This window comes from Dermacentor variabilis, chromosome 7 (assembly GCF_050947875.1).
Source record: "Dermacentor variabilis isolate Ectoservices chromosome 7, ASM5094787v1, whole genome shotgun sequence".
Taxonomy (NCBI): Eukaryota; Metazoa; Arthropoda; class Arachnida; order Ixodida; family Ixodidae; genus Dermacentor; species Dermacentor variabilis.
The window spans coordinates 74,273,866-74,297,619 of record NC_134574.1 but is presented as its reverse complement, the minus strand read 5'-3'; the positions used below and the strand labels follow the sequence as shown (position 1 = coordinate 74,297,619).

The 23,754-nt window shown below is 47.8% G+C and overlaps 1 protein-coding gene across 1 annotated transcript in view; it reads right to left on the bottom strand.

Moving 5' to 3' along the window:
- Positions 1 to 23,754, bottom strand: part of LOC142587535 (malate dehydrogenase, cytoplasmic-like) — a 29,389-nt gene extending 5,635 nt beyond the window's left edge. The window contains exons 1-6 of the mRNA XM_075698619.1: positions 23,660 to 23,754; positions 21,201 to 21,302; positions 18,162 to 18,258; positions 11,826 to 12,001; positions 8,002 to 8,124; positions 6,052 to 6,228 (exon numbers count right to left, since the gene is read on the bottom strand). Of these exons, the coding sequence (XP_075554734.1) occupies positions 6,052 to 6,228; positions 8,002 to 8,124; positions 11,826 to 12,001; positions 18,162 to 18,258; positions 21,201 to 21,302; positions 23,660 to 23,731 (747 nt within the window). The 5' untranslated portion in view covers positions 23,732 to 23,754. The remainder of the gene's footprint in view (positions 1 to 6,051; positions 6,229 to 8,001; positions 8,125 to 11,825; positions 12,002 to 18,161; positions 18,259 to 21,200; positions 21,303 to 23,659) is intronic.

The following is a 23,754-nucleotide window of genomic DNA, read 5'->3' as shown; positions in this document are numbered from 1 at the left end:
TTATTCATGTTGTATGTAATTTATGTTTCATGACAGCTGGCAAGTGCACTCACCATTCTACAATTATGATTCACCTGTTGTTTAGCATCGCACTACAATTGCTGTCGAGAAATGAATGCTTCTAGTCAGTGACTCATAACACTGAGAAGGGAACGGACATACCTGTCAAAGTCATACTTTCTTGCAAGGTCACATAAATGTAACTGCAAGTTTTATGTGCCGTGGTGAAAATGAATTGTGTGATGCTGATGTTGCAATGTTCTCAGATGCTTTGCTACATGTAGCATGTTGTACTACAAGGTCTGTGATGTACTTGGCATCATAGCGTGTGATAAAGTTGACCTTTTTATTTTTTGCGCATTCACGTTAATTTACGTCTACCAATTTGGACATGATGTTACGAGTGTAATGTTGTCACAACACTCAGCGTTAGATTTTTTTGTGTGTTTGAATCCGCATTCATTACGCTTTACTTGCTTGCCTCGTCCGCTATTCATGCTTGCACGGAAGTTTTGATAAACCTGTCTAGCAAGCATATTGCCTCGTTCCTACCAATGTACACCGAGCATCCGAATGCACAGGATGCGGTGGCTGCGATCATTCTGGCGTGGATTGTGTGAACCTTTTCCCTATGGTGACCATGAGCACAGAGTGTCGATCATATGTACTGCTTCCATCAAGTCTGTCATGACTATGATGGGTCAAGGGATGTTTCCATTTCATATAATATTTAAAGAAAAGGCTGCACTTTGTGGAATCTCTCACACCCGTGGCTCTCGGGACAAAGGAACGACAATACAGTAGTGCAAACAATCACAAGGGCATTTATTGCACCTTTCATAGATCAATGCCTGCTAGCCGAGTTGCTATCCACAAAACATGCCGATGGTCGCGCGACAAATCTAGAAGTCCGACTCACCGCGACCGGAAGCGAGCGAATATGTTCGCCCCATGCTGGATCCCAACGCCTGGTCGTTCGCGTGTACGGTCACGCGAATCGTGGCGCGTTCGAAGGCGGCCACGCGAGGCGGTCTCGCAGAAGCATGGGTCGGCGCGCGGGACGTCCTCGCTGTTAGCCGACCCGCCGGGGAAGAGCCAGCCCGTACTCCCCTGCGCCACCAAGTAACCCTGCCGTGAGGCGGCGTTAGCAACGCAACACTCGCGCCATCTCTCGCCCTGCGCCCCAACCACATCGACCGCCGTGGGCATCACGCAGGCCACGCGGCGAAGCCGGATTACAGGAGACGCGCCATGCGGGAAAAACATATCAGGGGACGCGCGAGAGTCACGCATCCCCACAACTTTCACGTCGCTACCATGCTTCATGTTGAACTAGGAAAGAAGTACTTTGTGCCAATTTCCCATTACTGTAACCACAAACTATGGCAAAACAAACACATGCTAGGACATGAGTAGAAAGTAACAACTGCTGCATCTACGTGTACAGAAAGTGGCATATAATAGGATGCACACAACACATACAAGCTGTTGTAGCAATGTATTTCTAATATTTCACGAGGAAAGAAGCATTTTGTGACGTGCATATTACATAAAACAATGCTAGTTTGGGAGCAGCAGGAACTGCAGTTCTTCACAGATAAAGGGGCCTGAAACATTGCCTTACGACTGCTTCACGAGTACTGCTGTTAATAAGTGACAGCCTTGGAGACTTGCACAGTGAAGAGGGTACAATTGTTTCTGAGTCCGTGGCTGTGGCATTCTTCTTAAAGGATTCTTTGTATAACTTTACTTCGTTTGTGTTTAAATTATCATAATCTGTCGGATATGTGGATTTGGAACATTGACCTTCCGTATGGAGTGATGTGAATACAATTTTTTAATGCATTTTCCACTGTACAAACACAGCCCTGTGATAGCCTAGGGGCACTGCAATTTGTATAAATAAATTATGTATTATGAAAACTAACCATTCCTGTGTCCTTTAGAGAAGGTTGACAACGGCATTGCGCTGCTGCCTTCCTCTCAGGAACACTTTATGAGGTGCCAGCACCTGGATGTCTCCTGGCTCCTCTGGCTCCTCAGCTGGTGGCGCTTCCCCACCATAATCGTCCAATGTCCAGTCGCCCGCGTCCAAGGCAATGTTATGAAGAGCAACGCATGCATAAATGATTCGCGCTGCTCTATCGGGGCTGTATAGCAGTGTCCAAAAGTGCTGCAAGCAGCGGAACTTGCTTTTCAACACCCTGGTACATTTCTACACAACATTACGCATGGATGCGTACTCCCGGTTGTAGTGGCCTTCGGAGGTGGTGCCAGCATGACTGCCAGGTACTGGAACAAGCAGCCATAGCTCGAGTGGATATCTTGAGTCTCCTGTTACAGAAAAATGACAGCTGAGTGCTCTGCCCTAGTTAGGGGTGCGCATTACGAATACTTACCAAGCAGTTACTCGCCAGGCTGCAGTTGTGCGGCTAGGCGTGCACGCAGTGGATTGAGCTGCCATACTCAAGAGTCGTGGCACGAACCAGGGAACCGGGGGTCAACAACAAGTATGCGAAGTTCCGCGTTGCATAACTGCAATGGGGAGCAATACAACATAGCGATGTCGATATGCTTGAAATCCCTTTTGCCATTCATATGCAGAAAACAATACATACATGTACGCTGGCACAAGTGGCTACACTGTTTCAGCCATAGACGTGCACAGGGTTTTGCAATGGGGGGGGGGGCAATGTGCCCCCCTTTGTGCGCACGCCTATGGTTTGCGCAAATTGATAGCTAAATTAAAACTTGAGGCACGATATTGCGCAAGAACACCCATACACGCCAAAGCCAGACCATGCAATGAATGTAAGTACTTCCGTGTTCAAAATGCTTCCATTGTATCTTTCCTATAGTGAATTGATTTCTGCTACGACTGCTGCCCATTTTCCTTAATACTTCCAAAATGCACAACTCCATTGCGTACGCACGACAGAACGAAAACGCAATTTTGGAACGGCAGACGGCTTATGCACACAAACACATGGCACTCGTCATTACCGCTGACATGTCAGACTTCAACGAGCTCGTACACAGTTCCCCACATGACCCCTTGTGATCGTTACATTGCTAGTTATGCCAGCTTGGGCATTAAACTGAACAATTGTTACTATGGGCGAGTAAAAATGGCGACTACAGTTTGAAGTAAAACATTCCAACGGTACTTACGACCATGATGTTTAGGGCGTAATACCCCTTTCTCGACATGAAGCTCGCCGTGTCGGCCGGGCTGAGTCCCTCTGGCTTCATAATGGCGATCAACGTGCCGTCGATGCTCGCTAGCACGCCTGGAATGGCGCCGCGTCGCGCAAACGCCGCCTTCGCCTCATCCTTCCTTGGCAGCCGGTGTCAATGAAAAGTCCACCAACTTTCTCCGGGCAGACGCGGAAATGATGGCCTCCGTCACCTCGTGAATGGTGTCGCTCACGGCCGACTGTGCCATGCCTATGTGCTCCTCACGACCAAGGCTCCTCTGGAAGCTTCCGGTGCCGAAGAATCGCAGCGCGCACAACACCTTCCTTTCTGTGGAAAGACCACTGGCTCGCTGGCATCCAATGATAGGGTCAAGCTCGTCGCACAAGCTACGCACTGTTCGTTTGGACAGACGAAAATACTGCCGGAACTCTTCTTCCGTCAACTCTTCAAATGCATCATCTACCTCGGGTCGCCGTCTCTGCGCGACTGCAGCAGCCGCACAGGCGACACGAAAAGGCACGACAGAGAAAGCAAACGCCATTTTCTCCAACTGTTGGGAGTGCCGAATTGGATTGAACCGGATACGAAAGATGCCAACTGTCCCAAGCGCTTACGTTTTAATCCAATCCAAGCCGTCTGGTAGCCGTTGTAATCCGTTCTATCGAATTGGATGGACTCGGCATCCGTTCCGTTGCGTTCGTCCGATAGCAGACTACACGGAATGATTGACAGCAGCAAGACGTCACGGCTCACGTCACAAGTGACGTCATGGCGTTCGTCACATTACCAATCGTGTGCGGCTCGGTGAAACGCGTACAAGATCGCACCACTGGCTGTGGCGGCTGCTGTAAATCGCGCCCAAGCGACACCCACGCGCTGCCTCTCGCGATTTCCACCTTAGCGAGGCAGTCGCACCGCACCTCGCTCCGTTTGTAATGTGCCGCACGAGACAGATTGTCCGCGCCAGTCAATATAGCGCGAAATAAAAACGCGTATAGAGCTGCGCTCAAATTTCGCATTAGGGAGTATCGCAATCGTCGGTTAATTCTTGTGTACTCTTTGTCAAAAGTGCAGAGAACAACGTAAAGAAGGGATCACCCAATCTTTCTCTATTCGTTGCTTTTGCTAATGTGGTTTCCTTTTTATTTATTTCTTTATGAGGCGTGTCAAAGACGATTTGTATTGTAGAGATGAGTTCGTCACATGATTTACGAGCAGCGCTGTTTGCCATTACATGTTCCTGTGAGTGATTTCACTTGTTTAAACAGAACGTTTGTGTTCAAGGGGAGATCATTGCTTGTGTTAATCATTTGTAAGCTACCAAAAAGATCCTGAACTCTGGGCACTCATACGACAAAAACCCATATTTCCCTCTGGTTTCCCTCTTTAATATTTCACGCGATTTTTACCCCTCAAATTTCAAGAGATATGAAGCCCCAAAACAATGGATCATAACGTGTATCCAGCCGTCAAGGCGGACACGGCCGATATACATCTCCCGGAGATCAAAAGCGGGAATGGTTCGCCGGAAAGCTATTATTTTAAATTATTTATGGTGCCCTGAGGCTTGACAGCATTATTTCTAGGATTTAGATGTCCCCATATTAATTTCCCTTGTTCTCTTGCTAGGCCAGAGAACAAGAAATCGTGATCGCCAGTCAGCCTCTGGAGTCCGTGCAGGAGTATGGTTATTTAGGTCGATTTTGCACCCCGATATTGAGAAGAAAATTTACAGAATTAAAATGTGTCGCAGTGCATACGGCAGGCATTACCAAATCCTGAATGGGAGCTTAACACTGTCGTTGAAAAGAAGAATGTACAGTCATTGCATGCTACCGGTGCTAACATATGGGGCAGAAACTTGGAGGTTTACAGAGAAGCTCGAGAGCAAGTTAAAGGGACACTAAAGAGAAAAATGATTTCTTCTGCATCAGTAAATTACCTTTCTACGACACCAAAAACACCACTCTTACCACGAGAAGACGCTTGGTAAGCCAGAAAAAGCGCAGGAACGAAAGACGGGTGGCGACGCCTCCTTGAAGCTCCCACACCTGGTCGCTGTGACGTCATGGATTTTGATGGCATCTTCTAGGGCCTACTTAAGTATATAGCGGTACAGATTGACTACATGGAACCAAATATTAAACATGGCAAGTTTCGGGAACCTATAATCAGCCAACGCGGCTCAAATTCGAAAACATACTTTGGAATCCCTGACGCCACAGTGACGTACCGGCGTGGGGGTTTCGGCGCGAAATTCAGATACTGATATTTCGACCTTCATTTTCTCATTTAATAATCAAACTATTATTTTGAAATGACTGCCTTCAGAGTTCTCAAACATTGCTTTATTAGTCTAAACTGATTTATTGTTTCGCTTTAGTGTCCCTTTAAGGACCACGCAAAGAGCGATGGAACGAAAAGTGTTAAGCGTAACTTTAAGAGAGGGAAGAGAGCAAACGGCAATAGCCGATATTCTAGTTGATATCCTGAGAAAAAATGGAGCTGGGCAGGCCATCTGATGCGTAGGGCCGATAACCGCTGGACCATTAGAGTTGCAGAATGGGTTCCAAGGAACGGAAAGCGTGCCGTCGAGGACGACAGAAAATCAGGTGGGGTGATGAAATTAGGAAATTTGTAGGCGCGCAGGTTGGAATCAGGTAGCGCAAGACAGAGGCGATTAGAGACCGCTGTTAGAGGTATTTGTCCTGCAGTAGACATAAAAATAGGCTGATGATGGTGATAATGATGATATTCATTTACCAATAAAAAAAGAAAAGTAAAACTCAAAGGAATAAAAAGTTGAAAATCTGGCGCGAATACTCGTCAGTTAAAAAAAAAAGAGCGACGTACGGTGAGGAATTCGCCCCGGAAATAGGCTTCGTCTTTTATGGCATCGGTGACCTTGACACGCTGACCGTTTATGGTGACCGACGCGTGGCTAGCGTCCGGGAACTGGGTGGAGGAGTGGTTGCCCCAGATGATCACGTTGCGCACGTCTCTAACCATCACGTTCAGCTTCTGCGCAATCTGCGGTAGCGTCGAAGAGGCAGGGCTGCATTCCTCGAAAGATCCCATCGCAGGGTTTAGGCACTGAAAACAGGCAAGCGCGACGCGTAGATCACTGCGCAGACGATCTCGTCTACAAACTGTCGAAGCGCGGCACAGCTAGAAAAGAGCTCGAGTGTCAAATGAAAGCCCGCTCGTCCTTCCTGTCGATGTCCGCTTCCTGCAAGCAAAACGCCACTGGAAATGCCTTGTGCAGCACAAAGGAGAAGAGAGAAAACATTAGACGGGGCTCGTGATGTAAATAAACGTGACGCGGTTCTTCGGCTCCGGTATGGCAGAAGGTAGAGAGGAAACGCCGCTTGGGGACGCTAATGCAGACAAAGGGAGAGAGTGTCTGTGTTGGCAGTGAAGCTCGTTTTTTGGTAGCATGGTGACGCGACATTCGAATATATATTTTTTAATCTACTCTAAAAACAGAGGAATTAGGAAAAATTCTTGCGCTAACGCGCTTCATAGACAGCGCTTTAGAATGTTAGACACTGCAAGTGTATAACCAAATTCCTGTAGTGAAGAGAACCGCAAAGGCAGCGATAAGTTCTAACACCTAGGGGCAAAGGTCTTATATGCGTTTCATAATGGCGGATGTGCTTTAGTAAGCTTCGATTTAGTAAGCAGCACATCTGTGTAGCGCGGTGAAGCCTAGTTAATGTATTGCAGTGAAGGGAAGTGAGAATTTGCGCATGTACTAAGTCTAAACAACGTGCATTTATTTAATGCACATTGGAAGCATCTCCAGGACACCAAGGGAACAACAGGAACGTCAAACCTCGAACCCGGAGTGGTGCGAGGGCATGGGCAGCATGAACCCACGGACCGCCCTGGCTCCAGTTTTGGGTGCCCCCGCTACCCTTTGGGTGTCCTGGCGATTCGGCGCCGCCCGCTTCACTATAATCTCAAGTGCTCTACTGGGGCATCCGTTTCGCGGTATTGTCTTTACTGGCCGCGAACTTGCGATTTAGCCGTGGCGGTGCTCGGAGGAGGCACATGACGTCACAACGCGCGCCTCGCCGCGGATATTTCTCTCTCTCTCGCTCCCTAATCAGTACTGCGCATGCGCCGTGTAGCAACGAGCCACAGGGCTGCGCTGCGCCGCGCCTTTCCGCAGCCGCCGTTTGGCATGGCGTCACACCGCGTTCCTCGTCGTTGCGCTCGCCTCCGCTCGCTTCGCCAGCTGCGTCGCATGTCTGATAACATGTCGGAGGATTGAAAAGGAGAGCTCGCGTGCGCCGCAACTACAGGTGAGGCGGCAGTATGTACGGTGACAATTCTGATAAGCAGGAGGATGCCTGGAATCGACATCGGAACGAAATAAAGAGGAAACGAATCGCCCAGGAAACAGACGAATAGCGCGCCGAACTGCTTGCTAAACGTCGCAACATAGCTAGACAACCAGACTAACCTGGACTTGCAATCAAGATAACCAAGGCTAACCATGCTATGCCTTAGCTTTCGCTACGTATATTCTGGCATAGCCGAGCTAAGCCACTGCCATTTTATTTTCGCATGCTAAATGATCTCACCGCAGTGCAGACATGTATTGCACGTGTAACGTATACTATAATAAGATATGTAATAGATACGCATTGGACATGTATCGAACATATGTGGTATGCACACCCGCCATTATGGAACGCACATCAGGCACTTGCCCGTGCAAGAACATGTCGCTGCGATTTCGTAAAGCAGCAATAAAATGGCAGCACTAAACACGAGAACAAATGTGACACTGCATGCCTGCATCTTGGCCCTGTTGTGGTCGAGGCGCGTCAAGGCCGAGAAGTTCTCCTTAGGGATAGAGGGCGCGTACTTGGAGCAGACCAGAGCAATCGTGTTGGCCGGGTTGCAAACCACAAGTACCTGCGGGTAACATGCGGAGAGGAAAAAATTCGTTAACGAAATTCACCGCCGTCACGCGCATAAAAATAATTCGCATAAATTGGATAACGAAAAATCAAGGACGAATTAGATGGCACGTAGCGCGTACGAATAATTCTGAACGTGGCTCTCAAAAGACGCGCCCAGTGATACAGCGAACAAGACACAAAATCGCTACCGCGATAAAAAAAATGGCAGGAGCCAGTGATGGGAAACTAACGCCGCGTTAAAGAATGGGACTAAACAGGACAAATGTTACTTTGCCCTCTCGCTCATTGTTGGGCGTTTCTCCGCTTGTACGCTTTGAAAGCAACGGGCCAAACGACAAGTGCGGCTCTTACTGCTTTATAGGACCACTGGCAGCGAAATCCTTCTTTTTAACATTTCTGCTTTACTGAGGGAATGAAAGCGGTAATAAGTAATGATAGCATCGTTAATTATGATACATTTTAACATCCCCCCAAAAACGACCGCGCCGAGAATCAGAAGAAACGAAAACCGCACCGCGGCGGTCGAAGTTCACCGGACAGGTCATATCGCGGGCTCCAAAACCAGTGACGTTGAGGAGCGCGTTTGTCATCAGCGTCAGAATCGTGGTCGTCGCCATCGTTAGGTGAGGCCAACGATATCGCGCGAGTCGAAATCGCTGCCGCAGTGGATATAGCGAACCGGGTTCAGTTCGGCTCCTGTAGAGCACGGGGCCGGAAATTGACAGCACTGCAAGCAGCGACGAAGTTGAAAACGTGTGCACTGGCAGCCGCAAAATGGAGCTGGCGAATTCGGCCGCGTTTCCTCGGTATCCAATTATTCCCACCGCTGTTGAAGGCGAAGTTGACCAACTGTTGTCGGTTTCCCGCGTGGGGAAACGAATGATCTGTGGCTGCCGCGTTGCCATAATCTCTTTGGTGTACGCTGCAGACACTGCTGCACCCCGCATCACTTCCCGGTAACGTCGGCGCGTTCAGACTATATACGGCTACACACGCTGCGATCGTTCGCACGACGCGCGTCCGCCTTGCGGCATGCGACGATTCGGAAGCGGGTCACGTGGGACGGTTGTGTGCGAGCGAGCGAGAGGCTCTGGCCAGATCCGGCGTCCCTGCACGCACGTACGCTCTGAAAAATTGGTATCGTCGTCACGAACCACAAAGCTGACGTTCTCGCACGACGCTCCATCGATTTACACGGACACTGTCAATAAAAGCCCGTCACCGCGAGAGACAAACAGTTCTCAACAGCGCGCCGTTACGTGTACGGCTTCGATGACAGGAGCCGGCGGCGCTGTCGACCAGGTCCGTTACAGGCATGGGTAATGGTACAAGGTAGACATATCTTAAGAGGCAAAAAGAAATGCTAAACTGAAAGGCATGCGTAGCCTGCCCGATAAGCTCAAGTAGGCCAGGTATATGAATATTTGTCACCGCCCCAATCCAAAGGGGATGCCAACAAATGGCCACCACCACCAACTCATTAAAGCATAAAAGCTAAAAGAAAATTGGTGTCAGTGGTGTTTAAGGTGAGGCGCCTCCTGAGGTCACCTTGTGGCATTTCTGGGAGGCAGGCCCGGGAAAGGCAGAGTCGCTCGCCGCCTCTCACTGGAGGGACAGCTTTGCTTTGCAGCGGTGAATACTTGCCGTGAATTATGTAGCAATAATTATTTACAGTAGAAGCGATATGGACAACCATTGTCCGTTCTGAAGTCTGGGGCACGCAGACTTTGCAGCTTTCCGGGGGAATGTAGTAACAATCAGGAAAAATTTTTGTTCCCTGCCCCCACCCCTCTCCGGCCATGTTTTTTTTTTTTTTTTTTTTTGTGATGGCCGCAGCTGAAAGCGACCGGCTACGAAGTTGCGATGATTATTCATGCAGTCATCTATTTATATGTATCTGCGCGAGTAAACCGCCGTACGTTTTGTGCGCCGACATGTTGAGTGCGATGCAAGAATACTGAATTAGGTATCTGGAAAAGCTTCCATTCATATGCGCACAAAATCCAAGAAAGCACGTTGAATAAAAAAAAAAGGAGGAAAAGGAAAAGAAGGCAGCACGAGTGCCTCACCTATTTTTTTTTTCTTTGTGGCGTGTCTCTTGAATCTTGCACTGCGATTATGAATGCAAGCTCCATAGCAATCACTTAACCCGCCTTGATATCTAAAGAGGCTTCTTGTGACGACCACGTATTTAGCCCGGTGATACACTTTAGGATCGACCCAGCCTGTTTGCACACCATTGCATTTTAGCATTGGCTGCGTGGTTCACGTACACGCCACAAATAGTACTGTGGACATTTCATACCTACTTTTTCCAGGCAGGAGCCACTAGGCCTCTGTGCATGGAGCCACGTCATAGTGAGAGGCGTTTGAAATTGCCCGTGTACTGGAATTGTCAATGTTCAGCAGACAGGCGTTGTTGAACTACTTCTATTGAGCTAGCAATTGGGGCGGGGGGGGCGAAATTATTTAATTAGGGAAGTTAGTGTTAACTTCGGCGCACAGGGCAACGACAAAAGAGTAACTCTCATTGATGTCTATACTTCAGTGGCGACAGTTTGTCTAGTGGCAAACACGAGATAAAGCAATTAACCCTGAACTAGTATCCGTGCGGCTAAATCACACGAGGTTGGTTGTTTGTTCTCTTTACTACACTGCACGGCTGGAAAGTGCTCCGAGCGAACTCCCACAGAACCTGTCTCACGATGACTGCCGACTAGAATTCAAGTAATGTAGCGTCACACCGCACTGCCAAATTCTTCCCTTCAGTATAGGCAACTTCTTCAGTTTTCTGTTGCCGACATCTTCTTCGCTGCTCCGTAGCTGAACCCTCCTCATTCGATGCACACCCTTGTCGCCTTCTGTTAGCCTCACTTCTTTCTCCCCAGTCGGCTGCTTTTGATGCCAACTTTCGTTGCCAAATTGTCTATTCGGACACCAGTGGCACACAATGAGTGACCCAAGTTGGCGTCGAAGAAGTTCGCTGAAAAGCGGCACATATAATGACACGTACATAATGACTCAAGTTGACGTGAAAGGAAAATGGTTTGGTATACCGGCACAGACACCGGAAACCGCGTGAAGTATCCCCTGGTGTGAATAAAAAAAGGTGCAAGAAAAAATTGCCTGGCGTTTCCTGGACATTACCTTATTGAATATGTGGAATGTGCGTTTATTGATAAAAAAATGAATTCTGGCCCCCTTGTGCGGGGTTTATTCGCAATATGAAAACCAAATTATCTCAATATGTCCGAGCTCTCTCAAGCTTACATAGCTCGCGTCAAGTTCTAACTCGCTATGGTGGCTTAGCGACTGTGGTGTTGCGCTGCGAGGTCGCAGGATGAAATCCCGGCCGCGGCGGCCGCATTCCGATGAGGGCGAAGTGCAAAAACGCCCGTGTACCGTGCGTTATATGTACGTTACAGAAGCCTAGGTGGTCTAAATTATTTCGGAGTGCCCCCACCGCGGCGTGCCTCATAACAACATCGTGGTGTCGAAAAAGAAAAGAAACAATTTCTTTCACCCAGTTCTACCACCGGAATAAACTTATTTAGTATATGGTGACATTAACGCCGTCTTTACTAATGATGCGGACGCCATGTACACATCGCAATCACCCTGACGACTCAGGTGATGGTGGTCATAAACTGCACACGCGCATAAAAAGCAAATGCTGCCAGAAAGGCTGCCCACCTTAACGGACTTCTTGGCGTACTGGTCGAGGGCGCGCCCTTGGCTTTTGTACATCTTAGTGTTGGCCACCAGCAGATTCCTGCGCACCATGCTATCCTTGATGGGCACTGAAGCGACCAGGAAGGCTGCGTCGATGCCGGAGAACGCCGTCTTCTCGTCGTCCGTGGCAACCACGTCTGCATCGGGAAAAGTGAGATGGGGTTGAAAGGTGTGTGATACAAATAAAAAAAAAAGTGTACCGATCCCACCCACTATGGGAATCGACGTAGGCGAAGCTTTCTATGCTGTTCTCTGATTGATGATAATTAGCGGTGACGTTGACGGTGAAATTGCCTCAGCGTTTAGCCCGACACGAGAGTGGTGGGTTGATGTTAAAGGGACACTAAAGAGAAAAATGATTTCTTCTGCATCAGTAAATTACCTTTCTACAACACCAAAAACACCACTCCTACCACGATAAGACGCTTGGTAAGCCAGAAAAAAGCGCAAGAACGAAAGACGGGTGGCGACGTCTCTTTGAGGTTCCCGCACCTGGTCGCTGTGACGTCATGGATTTTGATTGCATTTTCTAGGCCCTACTTAATTATATAGCTGCACAAATTGACCACTTTGTGTTCTAAAGGAACCAAATATTAGACATGCGAAGTTTCAGGAACCTTTACTCATCCCACGCGGCCCAAATGCGAAAACATACTTCCGAATCCCTGACGTCACACTGACGTACCGGCGGCGAGGTTTCGGCGCGAAATTCAAATACTGATACTTGGACCTTCATTTTCTCATCTAATAGGCAAGCTATTATTTTAATATGACTGCCTCCAGGGTTCTAAGTTCTCCTCAGTTTAGACAATTAGTCTAGACTGATTTATTGTTTCGCTTTAGTGTTCCTTTAAACGTTACCTTGCGTGCACCGCTGTTGTCTGTCTGCATACGCACACAGAACACACAGGGAGAGGTGTTTGCTTGAAGCGTTGTTGTGCGCCATGTTTGTTTCATAACTTCTGAGAGGATTGGGAATTGTCATTGCCTCACATGGCACATCGCATCATGGCGGGAGTATTAAACTTTAATTGAATTATGGGGCTGTACGTGCCAAAACCACATTCAGATTATGAGGCATGCCGTTGTGGTGGACTCCGGATAATTGTAAAACCGTGGTGTTCTTTAACGCGTCCCTAAATCTAAGTGCGCGAGAGTTCTTTATTTCACACCCGTCGAAATGCGGCTGCCGCGGTCAGGATCAAGCCCGCGATATCGAGTAATGTCATAGCCTCAAAGCTACCGCACGTGCCCAGAAGTGCTGATCTGACGTGCGACCACTTCCGTCATTTCGCCTAGACCCTGCGGTGCGCTTTAATTAATGCAGCTCATGTTCCGCACGCCCTGCGTAAGTTGTCCACTTGACATATTTGCATGGTGTTTATTGTTCAAAAATAGCAGAGACGTACCATACCCCACCTTGAACTTAAGTTTACCCAGTTCCACGCACGCAACTGCTGTCATGTCTATAGTATTAGAGCTTCCTTGCTTTCTCACATCGCCTTTTCCTCATCTGAACCCCCCCCCCTCTCCTTGTGTGGGAACTGCGAGCGAAGAGTGGCAAGGCTGTTATTTACTCTTTTCGCGACTGTGCCAGTTCGACCAATTCTCTGCCTCATCTCCCCCCTCATTTCTGCAGTTCTATCTAGATACCCTCTGGTCTTGCACGTTAATAAAAAGGTAAGCGCTGTAGTTACTGCAATGCTTCTAAGGGGAGAGAAGGGGTTACGGATAATTACAGCTGTCAGGATGCCCTCTGGGGCTCCTCAGCCCCAGAGGGCATTTTGAATGTTCGACGCGGCGCAAGGTCCAAACGAGTTTCTCGCGTCTCCTTTCCTCTCTGCTGTGCTCCTGTCATGTGTACACAAGCTGTGAATCAGCCCTGACAAAGCGTGAAGAAGAAGAAGCAGCAGCGGCGGCGGCAGCAGCAGCAGCAGCAGCAGTAACAGCGGCAGCGGCAGTGGCGGCAGTGGCAGCAGCGGCAGCAGCAGCAAGCAGCAGCAGCAGCGGCGGCGGCAGCGGCAGAAGCAAGCAGAAGCAGCGGCGGCAGCGGCAAGCAGCAGCAGCGGCGGCGGGAAAGTTGAAGAGGCAAAGAAAGCTTCGCTATAAAAAAACAACTGTGGGAGAGTGAAATGGCAGGATTCCATACGGTAAAGCAGACGATAGACCCTTCAGCAGCATAAATGTTTCATGTCTTATGTTTGGCGACGTCCCGTCAAATATTAAACAAGTGGTAATCACCGCTGGAATACATTTGAGGGACTTACGAAGAAAACCAATGAATAAAAAAAAGTTCATTTTCTTACCTCAAACAGCGTCGCCTCGTTTTATTTTTCGCATTTATTTATTTATAAATGTCTGGTGAACCATATGAATATTGAGCCTTCACCACTGCTAAATAATTTGCGTGCGACACGCTTATGGCATTTTATGTACTTAGCAGAAAGAAATCATGAACGCGTAATAACGAAGTGCATAGCTACGGGGCGTAAGATGTTTTGTACGCGTTCTGACGTCCAAGGGATAGCGTTGCAGCATTCGTAGAGTTTACAACATGTGCGCGCACACACACACGCAGGCACCCGCACGCGCTCATGCATTCACCCACACGCACGCGCAACACATACATATGCGAACACATGTTACCTTTCATTTCCTGTTGTCTCCTTTCGATGGCAAGGTTATGGCAACAACTCGCTCGTTCTTGGAAATAGTTATCAAATGCTTTAAATAGTTATTAGCTGTAAGGTTAATAACGATGTGGCAACAAACAGCGTCCGTGTCAATGTAAACTCTACAGAAATAGATTTCAGTCGCTTCCTGATTCCGACAAAAAAAAAATGGTACTTCGTACCATTCCATAAATTTCGCCACACGGAACCCGTGGCTGTGTTCCCTGCGTAAGACGATTTTTCTCGAGATGAATCGTAAATAATTACATAGTCAACCAAATAAAATTTGTTGGTGTGTATTAGCTATCATGCGAAGCCATTGAATAAGACGTCACGCGTTTATTATTATTATTTCTCTTGTTTCAACTGCTTCAGCTTGGGTTCTTGTGGCTTATAAGACACACGGAGGGGGAGGGCTCCGAAATAATTTTTACACCCTAAGCATTCTTCAACGCGCACAGAAACTTCAGGACACGGGTATTTTTTTTTTATTCGGCCTCCAACAATATGCGGCCACCGCGGCAGGAGATCGAACCCACGACATCGTGTCGAGCAGCAGAACGGCACAGCTAGGCCCTCACCAGAGCACGTGTTCAATACGTGAAATACGAGACGCCACGGCGATCTCTAGAGGAACATGCCAGTGACGACGCAGTCACTCCAGGTGTCCTGTGCGACACCTAATTAGAGTGTGCCCAAAGTCATTCGGTGAGACATAAAACAGTGAGTCTAGAATGCACGTGCACAGAACGCTATGAATACATTTGCCGGTCACGTACGCGCGTTAGTTTTTGGGTTTAGCGTTGCGAGCTTTTCATGGCTCGCGCAGCTAGGGAAACAACATGGCGCGTCCAGGCCTTACGTCGAAATTCGCCCTTGTTACTTGCTCTTCGTCGCGATAGCAAAACACAATGGGTAAAATCACCTTTCGCTTAGTCTCAAATATCTTTGAGGGCAATGTGTTAGCGATGTTTGCCTTCATTATCGAGACAAGCCGTCTGTGCTGACGTATGACGCCACCGGTGCCGTGAAAGTGCTTTCATTTCTATATGCCAGATGTCGCTACATCAGGAACAATCGCGGGAAAAAATACAGTCCTTGTGACAGCTTACTTATGGAGGGTAATTGTTGACATGGGCAAGAAAATGAAGAGCTAGCTCACTGTCTTTATGAAGAGATCAAAGAGTTCAGGATTAAGACAAATATTTCTAGGCCATTTGAAAGGGCACATAGAAGGCATGGATGGATACACGGACTATAACGGGAAACTATATTTGGACCCGAGTGAGCTGCACAATCTGGCAATATTGATTCGGTAACCGAAGTGTGGAGGTAAAAGGTAGGACTCCGGAAACAAGTAGTCAACTGTCGATTACACTCTGATATCAGAAGAAATATGCAGCCAATAAACGAATAGATGACGAAGTAACGAGAAGCAGGAATTGCAAGGAACATGGAAGTTTGTACTTTGGATATCAAAAAAAGGGAACAAAGGGGAGATGCATTGAGAGACTGAACTTCAATGACAAGCAACAGCAGGGAATGTAAACACGCACGCGCATGCGCACACTCGAAAAGACTGACACTGCAGTGAACTTGAGTAGATGAGTAATATTAACAAATATTTGGTGGAAAGGGAAAAGAAAACCACATAGCTGGTCGAATTAGGGAATCAGGGAGGCAAGCGAAAAGCGGCGCAAAGCATCCAGATAACAGAGACATGTGGGAAAGATAGAGCAGTCCCAGGGGGACATAGACACAAAATGGCAGTTATACCGATATAGAAGATGACAACTCCAGAATCTGGTTCAGGAGAAGACCGAAGGCAAAAATTATCGCTGGCTTTCAGGAGTACCTGAGAAAACCAAAATGACTCCTAGAATATTATGGAAAAACGTGAAATATAGCTGCAGAAAAAAAGTGAGATTGCACAGCGTTGCATACAAAATGAGGAGGGGAGAATAAGTTGGGGGGAGAAGACGCAATGAATTAAATACGCTACTGGAAACTAAACTGAGAAATTCAATAGCAATGAAGATGCAGACGAGGGCAGACAGGGAAGGGAAGCTGATACAGAAAAAGAACTTGTTCTGAACGATCTCGGCTGGGAAAAGGTGGAAGAAAAATTACCAACCTGTACAACAGCCGGCCGGGACGGAATACTGACCAGGCTAATCGACAAACTTGGGCCAGAAAGCAAAGGTGCGCTACAAAAATCACTCGAAAAAAAGATCATAGATGAAAACGTAATCCCAGATAGCTGGCGACATGGTAGGATGAACCTAATCCATAAATGAGCAATGAGATGGAACAAATACAATATCATAGTGACTGATGACGATATCGTGAGAAGTATACAGGCTAACGATGGGAAGCCATAAAATTTCAAGTTTCAAGCGTGGTCAGAACAAAGTGACGATATGGGAAAGCTACAAAATAGCTTTAGAATGTGCATAGATGATAAACTATTTGTTATCACAGTCCATAGAAATAGCTGGAGCAGAAAACCAAACTTTATACATAGTGTACGTTCCTGGATATTAGTGGTTTGTACGACAACGTAAACACAGGACATACGCGGGACATGGGTGAAGACCACATAGTATTACGAAATATACCAGAACAATAAAGTACAGATAGCATGGGAAGGGCTAAGTAGTGACAAGGAGATGGCATTCACAAAGGCTTGCGCTGGGGGCTCCGCCAAATGAACGCGTACTTAATCCCCGTAACGATCTTGTATATGCGGGGCGGGCTCGCTAGGTGGTCGAGACACGGGCTCAAATCGCTGTAGCCCCCCCCCCCCCCTGTGTTTATAATGTGAGAGGAGACGTGACAGCGGGCGCGCGCGATGTCACACGATATGCCGCGACAGTGGCCTCGTTGCACCCTTCGTATGCTTCACCGCAATGCATTGCTTGTGCTTGACCGCGTAACAGTGGTGCACTGCGGCAAGTTTGACTGCAGGAAAGTAGCATTATGCCAGTTTCATACAAACGTAGCCGCCGCCGTAGCCTTCGCAGTGCAAGTCATCGAACAAGGAGTGGGAGCACCGCGAAGGGCATCATAGCCGACCTTTCAGTGCCAATCACTCCGCTTCTGCTGAACGCATTGAAGGTACTTTCTGTGACAAAGTATTTGTGACACAGCCTATTCTAAGTTCGAATGGATTTCTCGACTAAGATAGAAAGTCGTTCGGGTCCCTTTAATGTTTCTTCGGCGGTGAACAGTAGTATCTGGCTGGAGTCGTCCTTTAGGAAAGCAGGCAACATAAAGAATGTATTTTAGGTGAATCAATTTCCTTCGGGATGATTTGTTAAAGCCAACCACGGGTCGTAAAGGCTGATAATAGGCTTAGCAAGAAAGTAAAAGTGACGAAGCGAGGCGGCATCCGCCACCGTTTCAAAGGGAACGCCCACAATATCCATCCATCCATTGGCCATCCGTTTGCCACGCGGAACTACCTAGCGGGGCCGTAGCCGTTTTGCCTGTTACATTAAGCTGTTTATGGCATTCACGGATGCTGCGGTGTAGTGCGGGCGCGCCCACCGTGACGGAAACGTATAGCGCACTGCGTGGCTCGCACGCGAGCGCACCTTCACTCCCTCGAAGGAACAAGACTCACCCTTGAGCAGAGGGAAGGCGCAGTCCAAGAGCTCCATGACGACGCCGTTGAGGGCGTTCATCCCCTTGGGGACGTCCAGCAGGTGCAAGATCACGGGCTGCAAGTAGAGCCTGTCATTAAACATTAAAAATAAATTTAAATTACCGTTTTTTTTTTTTTCGTACCGCAATCTGATTAGGAGGCACGCCGTAGCGGGGAATGCCGGATTAATTGTGACCACCTATAGAGTTCTTGGACGTGTACCTAATATCTATTGCGTACGGGCGTTTTCTGCATTTCGCCACCGTCTAAACGCGGCCGGGATTGAATGCGCGACCTCAAGCTGAACAGGTCGACGCCATAGGCATACTGGGCCACCGCGGTCGCTCAATCAATATTAAAAAAAAAAACAGATTCGTTAGTTTAACGACATTACAAATAAACACGCGCATCGTGTACAGAATACTCCCACCTTCGTCTGTGGCGGACTTGAATGTGCTACATAACGCGGGACAGCTACAATTAAAACAAAAGGAAGAAATTAAAAACAAATCTTGCCGTCTCTCGAGGCCATTCCGGTCCCTCTTTCGCACGTTGTGACGCCAGTGCGGTAAAAGCTGTCGATTGGTCGGTCGATGAGGGACGATGGCGCCAACGTAACGAGAGCCGGCTGTGCGTTCTGAGAATGCAGGAATACTCGCCTACTGCGGGCCACAGATTCTTCTGCGAAGTTTCCATTCAGTCGGCGTCGCGCGGAGGGCGATTTATTATGGTGGGTTGACGCAGTCTGATGCTCGTGCTCCACTGCATGGCGTTGCTGAGAGCACGCGGCGAGGAGGAGAAAGCACCCGTGGGGAAGGTACGCTGAAGGCGAGCGAGAAGCCGTGCATGGAGGCCGCGTAGTCGCTTCCCAGACGCCTGTAACTTTGCTATTAGGGCATTGTTTCGAAAAATTCTTCACGCTGTATGTTCATTGGAGACTGGTGCCACTATGGATCAAACTTTCGAGTTCAGATGTTGCTTGGGGGCCCTCTAAAGCGGACTGACAAACGCGGTGCTGAAGTGTTCCGAGCAAGAAGGAGATAGTCTTGCACGAGATCACTAGTTGTGGCAGAGCTTTTGAAATCACTGGTGCAAACTGCGCAATGCATGCTTTTTCATATCACGGAAGCGGCCTTCCGTATCTGCCGTCCCACAGCGAGGGCGTATTGAAAGAGAGTTCCGAACGCCTGTGTTTAGAAAATAGATTTATGCGAAGCCGGCGTAGGAGTTGGGCAGTTTGACTGGAATGGGGGAACTGGAACCGCAAACTTAAACTAGGACGGCATTTTCAGTCGCACATTTTGATCGCTCCTAGAGCATAGTTTCGTCACTTTGATTGCTCCTTCCACTTCGCGTTACGAAAGATGAAACTGTTTGATGTGGTCACGAGAAGGTGCTTTCTCATCGCGATCGTAAATTTTTGAGAGCGTCGATTCGGTGTTTATGTGTCTCATGTTGCTGGTGTGTCGCGTATACATAAAAATGTATTTCGGCCACTTGGTCTAAACTAGATTGAATATACTAAATTGGTGTCTAAGTGTTACGACACTTTGTGGCAAGGAGCGCGATAAATTTGTCACGAATCGCAGCGGAGAATTTGAAAAAGAAAAACGCTCGTTTGCAAGTTCTTTTTCTGTTCAAGTTTTTTGCTAATTTTCCATACCACTTTAACAATCTCCTTTACACAAAATGGTTCAAAATATGGTGGCTCAGTTGCAATTTTTTTTCTATTTTGTACTGTAGAAATAGAGATGCTTGAGAGGTCATATCTTCAAGTTGAAAACCCGACGCAGTGAAAAAAAAATACTACAGAAACAGCAGATAGGTCAGCAATGCCCGGCAATGGTCGGAAATATTGTACTCTAAACGCAATACCTCCAACGCCACTGCGTATGCGAAAACCGGAAGGCTCAGTAAGTTCGAATTGAGCTACTATGTTTAACGAACATTCATTAATACCTGTGAGTTCGGGCACTTATGGAAGTAGGGACAATCAAGCACATGCATCTGTGCACCTCAGACCAAAGAGAGAGTGCATTGTACAATGCCAGTCGCACAAAATATTTGTTTATCGGATCGAGTTGGGGAGGTGCACATTCAAAATAACGGTAACTCAGTAGTTAGTATTCGCCTGGACAAGCCGTGGTTGCTCAGTGGCTGTGGTGTCAGGCTGCTGAGAACGAGGTCGCGGGATCGAATCCCGGCCACGGCGGCCGCGTTTCGATGGAGGCGAAATGCGGAAACACCCGTGTACTTAGATTTAGGTGCACGTTAAAGATCCCCAAGTGGCCGAAATTTCCGGAGTCTTTCACTACGGCGTGCCTCACAATCAGGAAGTGGTTTTGGCACGCAAAGCCCCATAATTTATTTTCATGTTATTCTCCTGGTTGCGGCAACATTTATTTATCCTGCCTGTGGCGTTGCCGCCATGACATCGATCCAGGCGGGATCACCGTAACACTACTCGTTTATTTGAGATAAACGTGCAAGAACGGGATGCATATTTACGCTGACCTCCACTGAAAACAAGAAATCATAAAAAACATGGAAGCAGCCAGAAACAGCTATTCATTACATAGGTTGAATTATTCATACCTACAAAGGTTCAATTGCTTCATATAATTCCTTATTAATCAGCCTTGTTACCCGGCAAAAATGTAACGGACATCAGAGAGTCTTTCACTCGGTATACAGGATTAGCGGCATATTCTGGCTAGGGAGCGATTCCAGCAGGTGACGAGAAGCGACCAGTCATTGTTGCCTGTTGACTGTGACGAAAGGAACGCTAGCCGCGAATTCCAGCCCGAATCTTTGAACAGACGCTATGGTCACGCTGGAATAAACAAATAGTGATATTTTGGTATATTCGGCCATAAGTGAATGTCGATAAATGTCTAAGCGAAAATTTTACGAACCTATTCACTTGAGCAAAATACGAAACTACGCCGTTATCACACAAAACGCATAATGCCCCCCCCACGCACACACAGTTATAAAGCGTATTACAGTGCAACTCGCCTGGTCAGGACCAAACACGTGTCCCTTGGCTATGATAGGCGCCAGCGAATAGGCGAGCTGGCCCGCAGCGCCAGTCACGAGCACCCGGACGGGATCCTTGGACTGCAAGGAGCAATAACGGAGCAAGCCACGCCCTCAATGCGCCATGCTTGACTGTCTATCTCACTCCCTGCCACGTTCGAGTGCTCTGCTTCTTGGCTTATTAACCGGGTATCTGCTAGCCGCAAATCCTCCTGCTCGCCACATTGTCCACGAGTTGCAGCTTCCTTTAGCTATAGCTTACGGCTATAGCTAGCATATTTAGCGAGCTATAGCTTGTAGCTTCACTGGAAAAGCACTACGTTTCTTCTGCTCTCCGTGCAACTGACTTAACGGAAACCCCGGTGTCCAGTATTCGTGGCATTGCTAGTAGCATAAGCAGGTGCATACTAATGGCATTATTTCCCAGAAACTGCCCCTAATGTGGCGCCCACAGCGTACCGCCAGGTTTACAGTGCAGCGTGTCCAATACTAAAGGGCAGAGAGTCATAATTATGACTTCACTTTTGCTTTCGCGTTACTCTTCCGCGGCTTGACAACAGCCGCACACGTTTCTCGCTTTCCTTTTGCCACCATTTCTACGATACCTCTACGATTTTAATTAACAAACTGCATGTTTTAAACGCGGACGTTTGGATATTCATTGGGCTGGCAAAATATACAGACGAGAGCACTGACACTCCGTTTGATTTTCGCTGTTGCCGGCTTTGAACAATTTGACTGGCAAGCATGTGTGACTGTGTGCCGTGTCAGGATTTGCCGCGACATGCCATCATTCCAACAATGTAGCAAACACCTTTACGGGGCGTTTCCATCAGACGTAGCTGCGGGACGCGCTACGTTTTGATATTGTCTCGATTGCGTTTTGAAATTCGATGAAGAATATCTCGAATTAGGTGCAATTTTTAAGATCATTAGAAAAGCGGTTGCATTAAAATGTCACTACATTCAAAATTGCCGTTTAAATACCTGCCCTCCTGGCACGAAGGAAAAAGTTAATGATTTTTTGTTAATCGGCGGCGTTATACCACAATCCTATGCCATTATAATTTTATTCCAACCTCTTGACGTCTAACTTACGTCGCAAGCACGGGCGGTGACCCACACCGTTGCTTGAACAGCCCAATCAAACGCTCTTCTCGTTTACAGGAGCTGACTTTTGGTTGGTCTGACAGCGAATAACGTTGCCACCCGTGACAGGTTTTCCCGATATAATTGGTTTACAGGACGCAAGGAGCACGAAGAAGTGGGCAGGGCTTCGGTGGGGCCTAGCTAGTGCACCGAACGTATAGGTAACCGGGTGAAGAGAGCAGTGCCGGCGTCTCCGATTGGTCTTTTCTCCTTGCTCAGCTTGCGGTGGCTCGTCGACGATCGCTGTGGCATGCAACGGGGCGTCAGCAGTGCCGCCAAAAATGATCCGCAGTGAAGAGGAGTTGGCAGAACGATTTAGTGTACTTGTCGAAGGTGCTCGACAACGTTATACTGCCAAGCAAACGTATTATTCTGCGGAAAGAAATCCATTCTCGCCGGCAGATCGGAGCAGCGAGCGCCAGAGTGGTCGGCGGGCAGCCATCTTGTATTCTTTTGGGGAAGGGCGCAAAAGCCAGTTATTAAAAAAATAAGTTTTGTTCGGCATAATAATCAGTATTTAGTGTGTACGCGTCACTTTAACATGGTGAGTTTCCGCGATTTTGTGACGTGGTGTGATAGACAGGCGAAGTAGGCAGGACCCAAGAAATTTTCACTAAATTAGCTGAGGGCTAATGACTACAAAGGCGTAGAATCGGAAAGAAATGTTTCTCTTTCGTTCGGTCTCGTCGTGCATAATCTGTATGTACACATCTTTTCGAGATAGGCAGCGTACACGGTTTTCGTGGCGCGGCGTGACAGAAAGAAGAAATGGGCGTGGCCCGAAATGTTTTGATCGGTCGCGGAGGGCTAATGATGACAAAAAGAAAAGAAAGTCATATGAACAGTTTGCAGTGGCGTTACCTTATGGCACCCAAATATTCTGAAGCTGACGTTATCAGCGGCAAAGTATGTCTCCCTCGTCTGGAACTTTTGCAAAAACGCCACTTTCGCTGCGCTTATAGCTTTTATATAAATACGGGTACGGTCTAAAAGCACCCTATATATATATATATATATATATATATATATATATATATATATATATATATATATATATATATATATATATATATATATATATATATACATATATATATATATATATGTGGGGGGGGGGGAGGTTTCCTAAGTTCTCGAGTCCAATCCGACGATCTGCTAATATAGAGTTGCCGCCATGATACTGGCAGAAATAACTGGTTGGTGCGGTTATATTTAGCGAGCCAGTGTTCAACGTTGTCGGTGCGCTGTTCAGAAAGGAATCGTGGATAACGCTGGGCAGTGTAGCTTACTGTTAGCGTCGATGGAGTTGGCACTGTGGGGGCTGCCGCGCTGCTGGAGCCCGCGTTGTTGCGCAGAGACATGGCTGTGTGTGTACGGGGCAGGC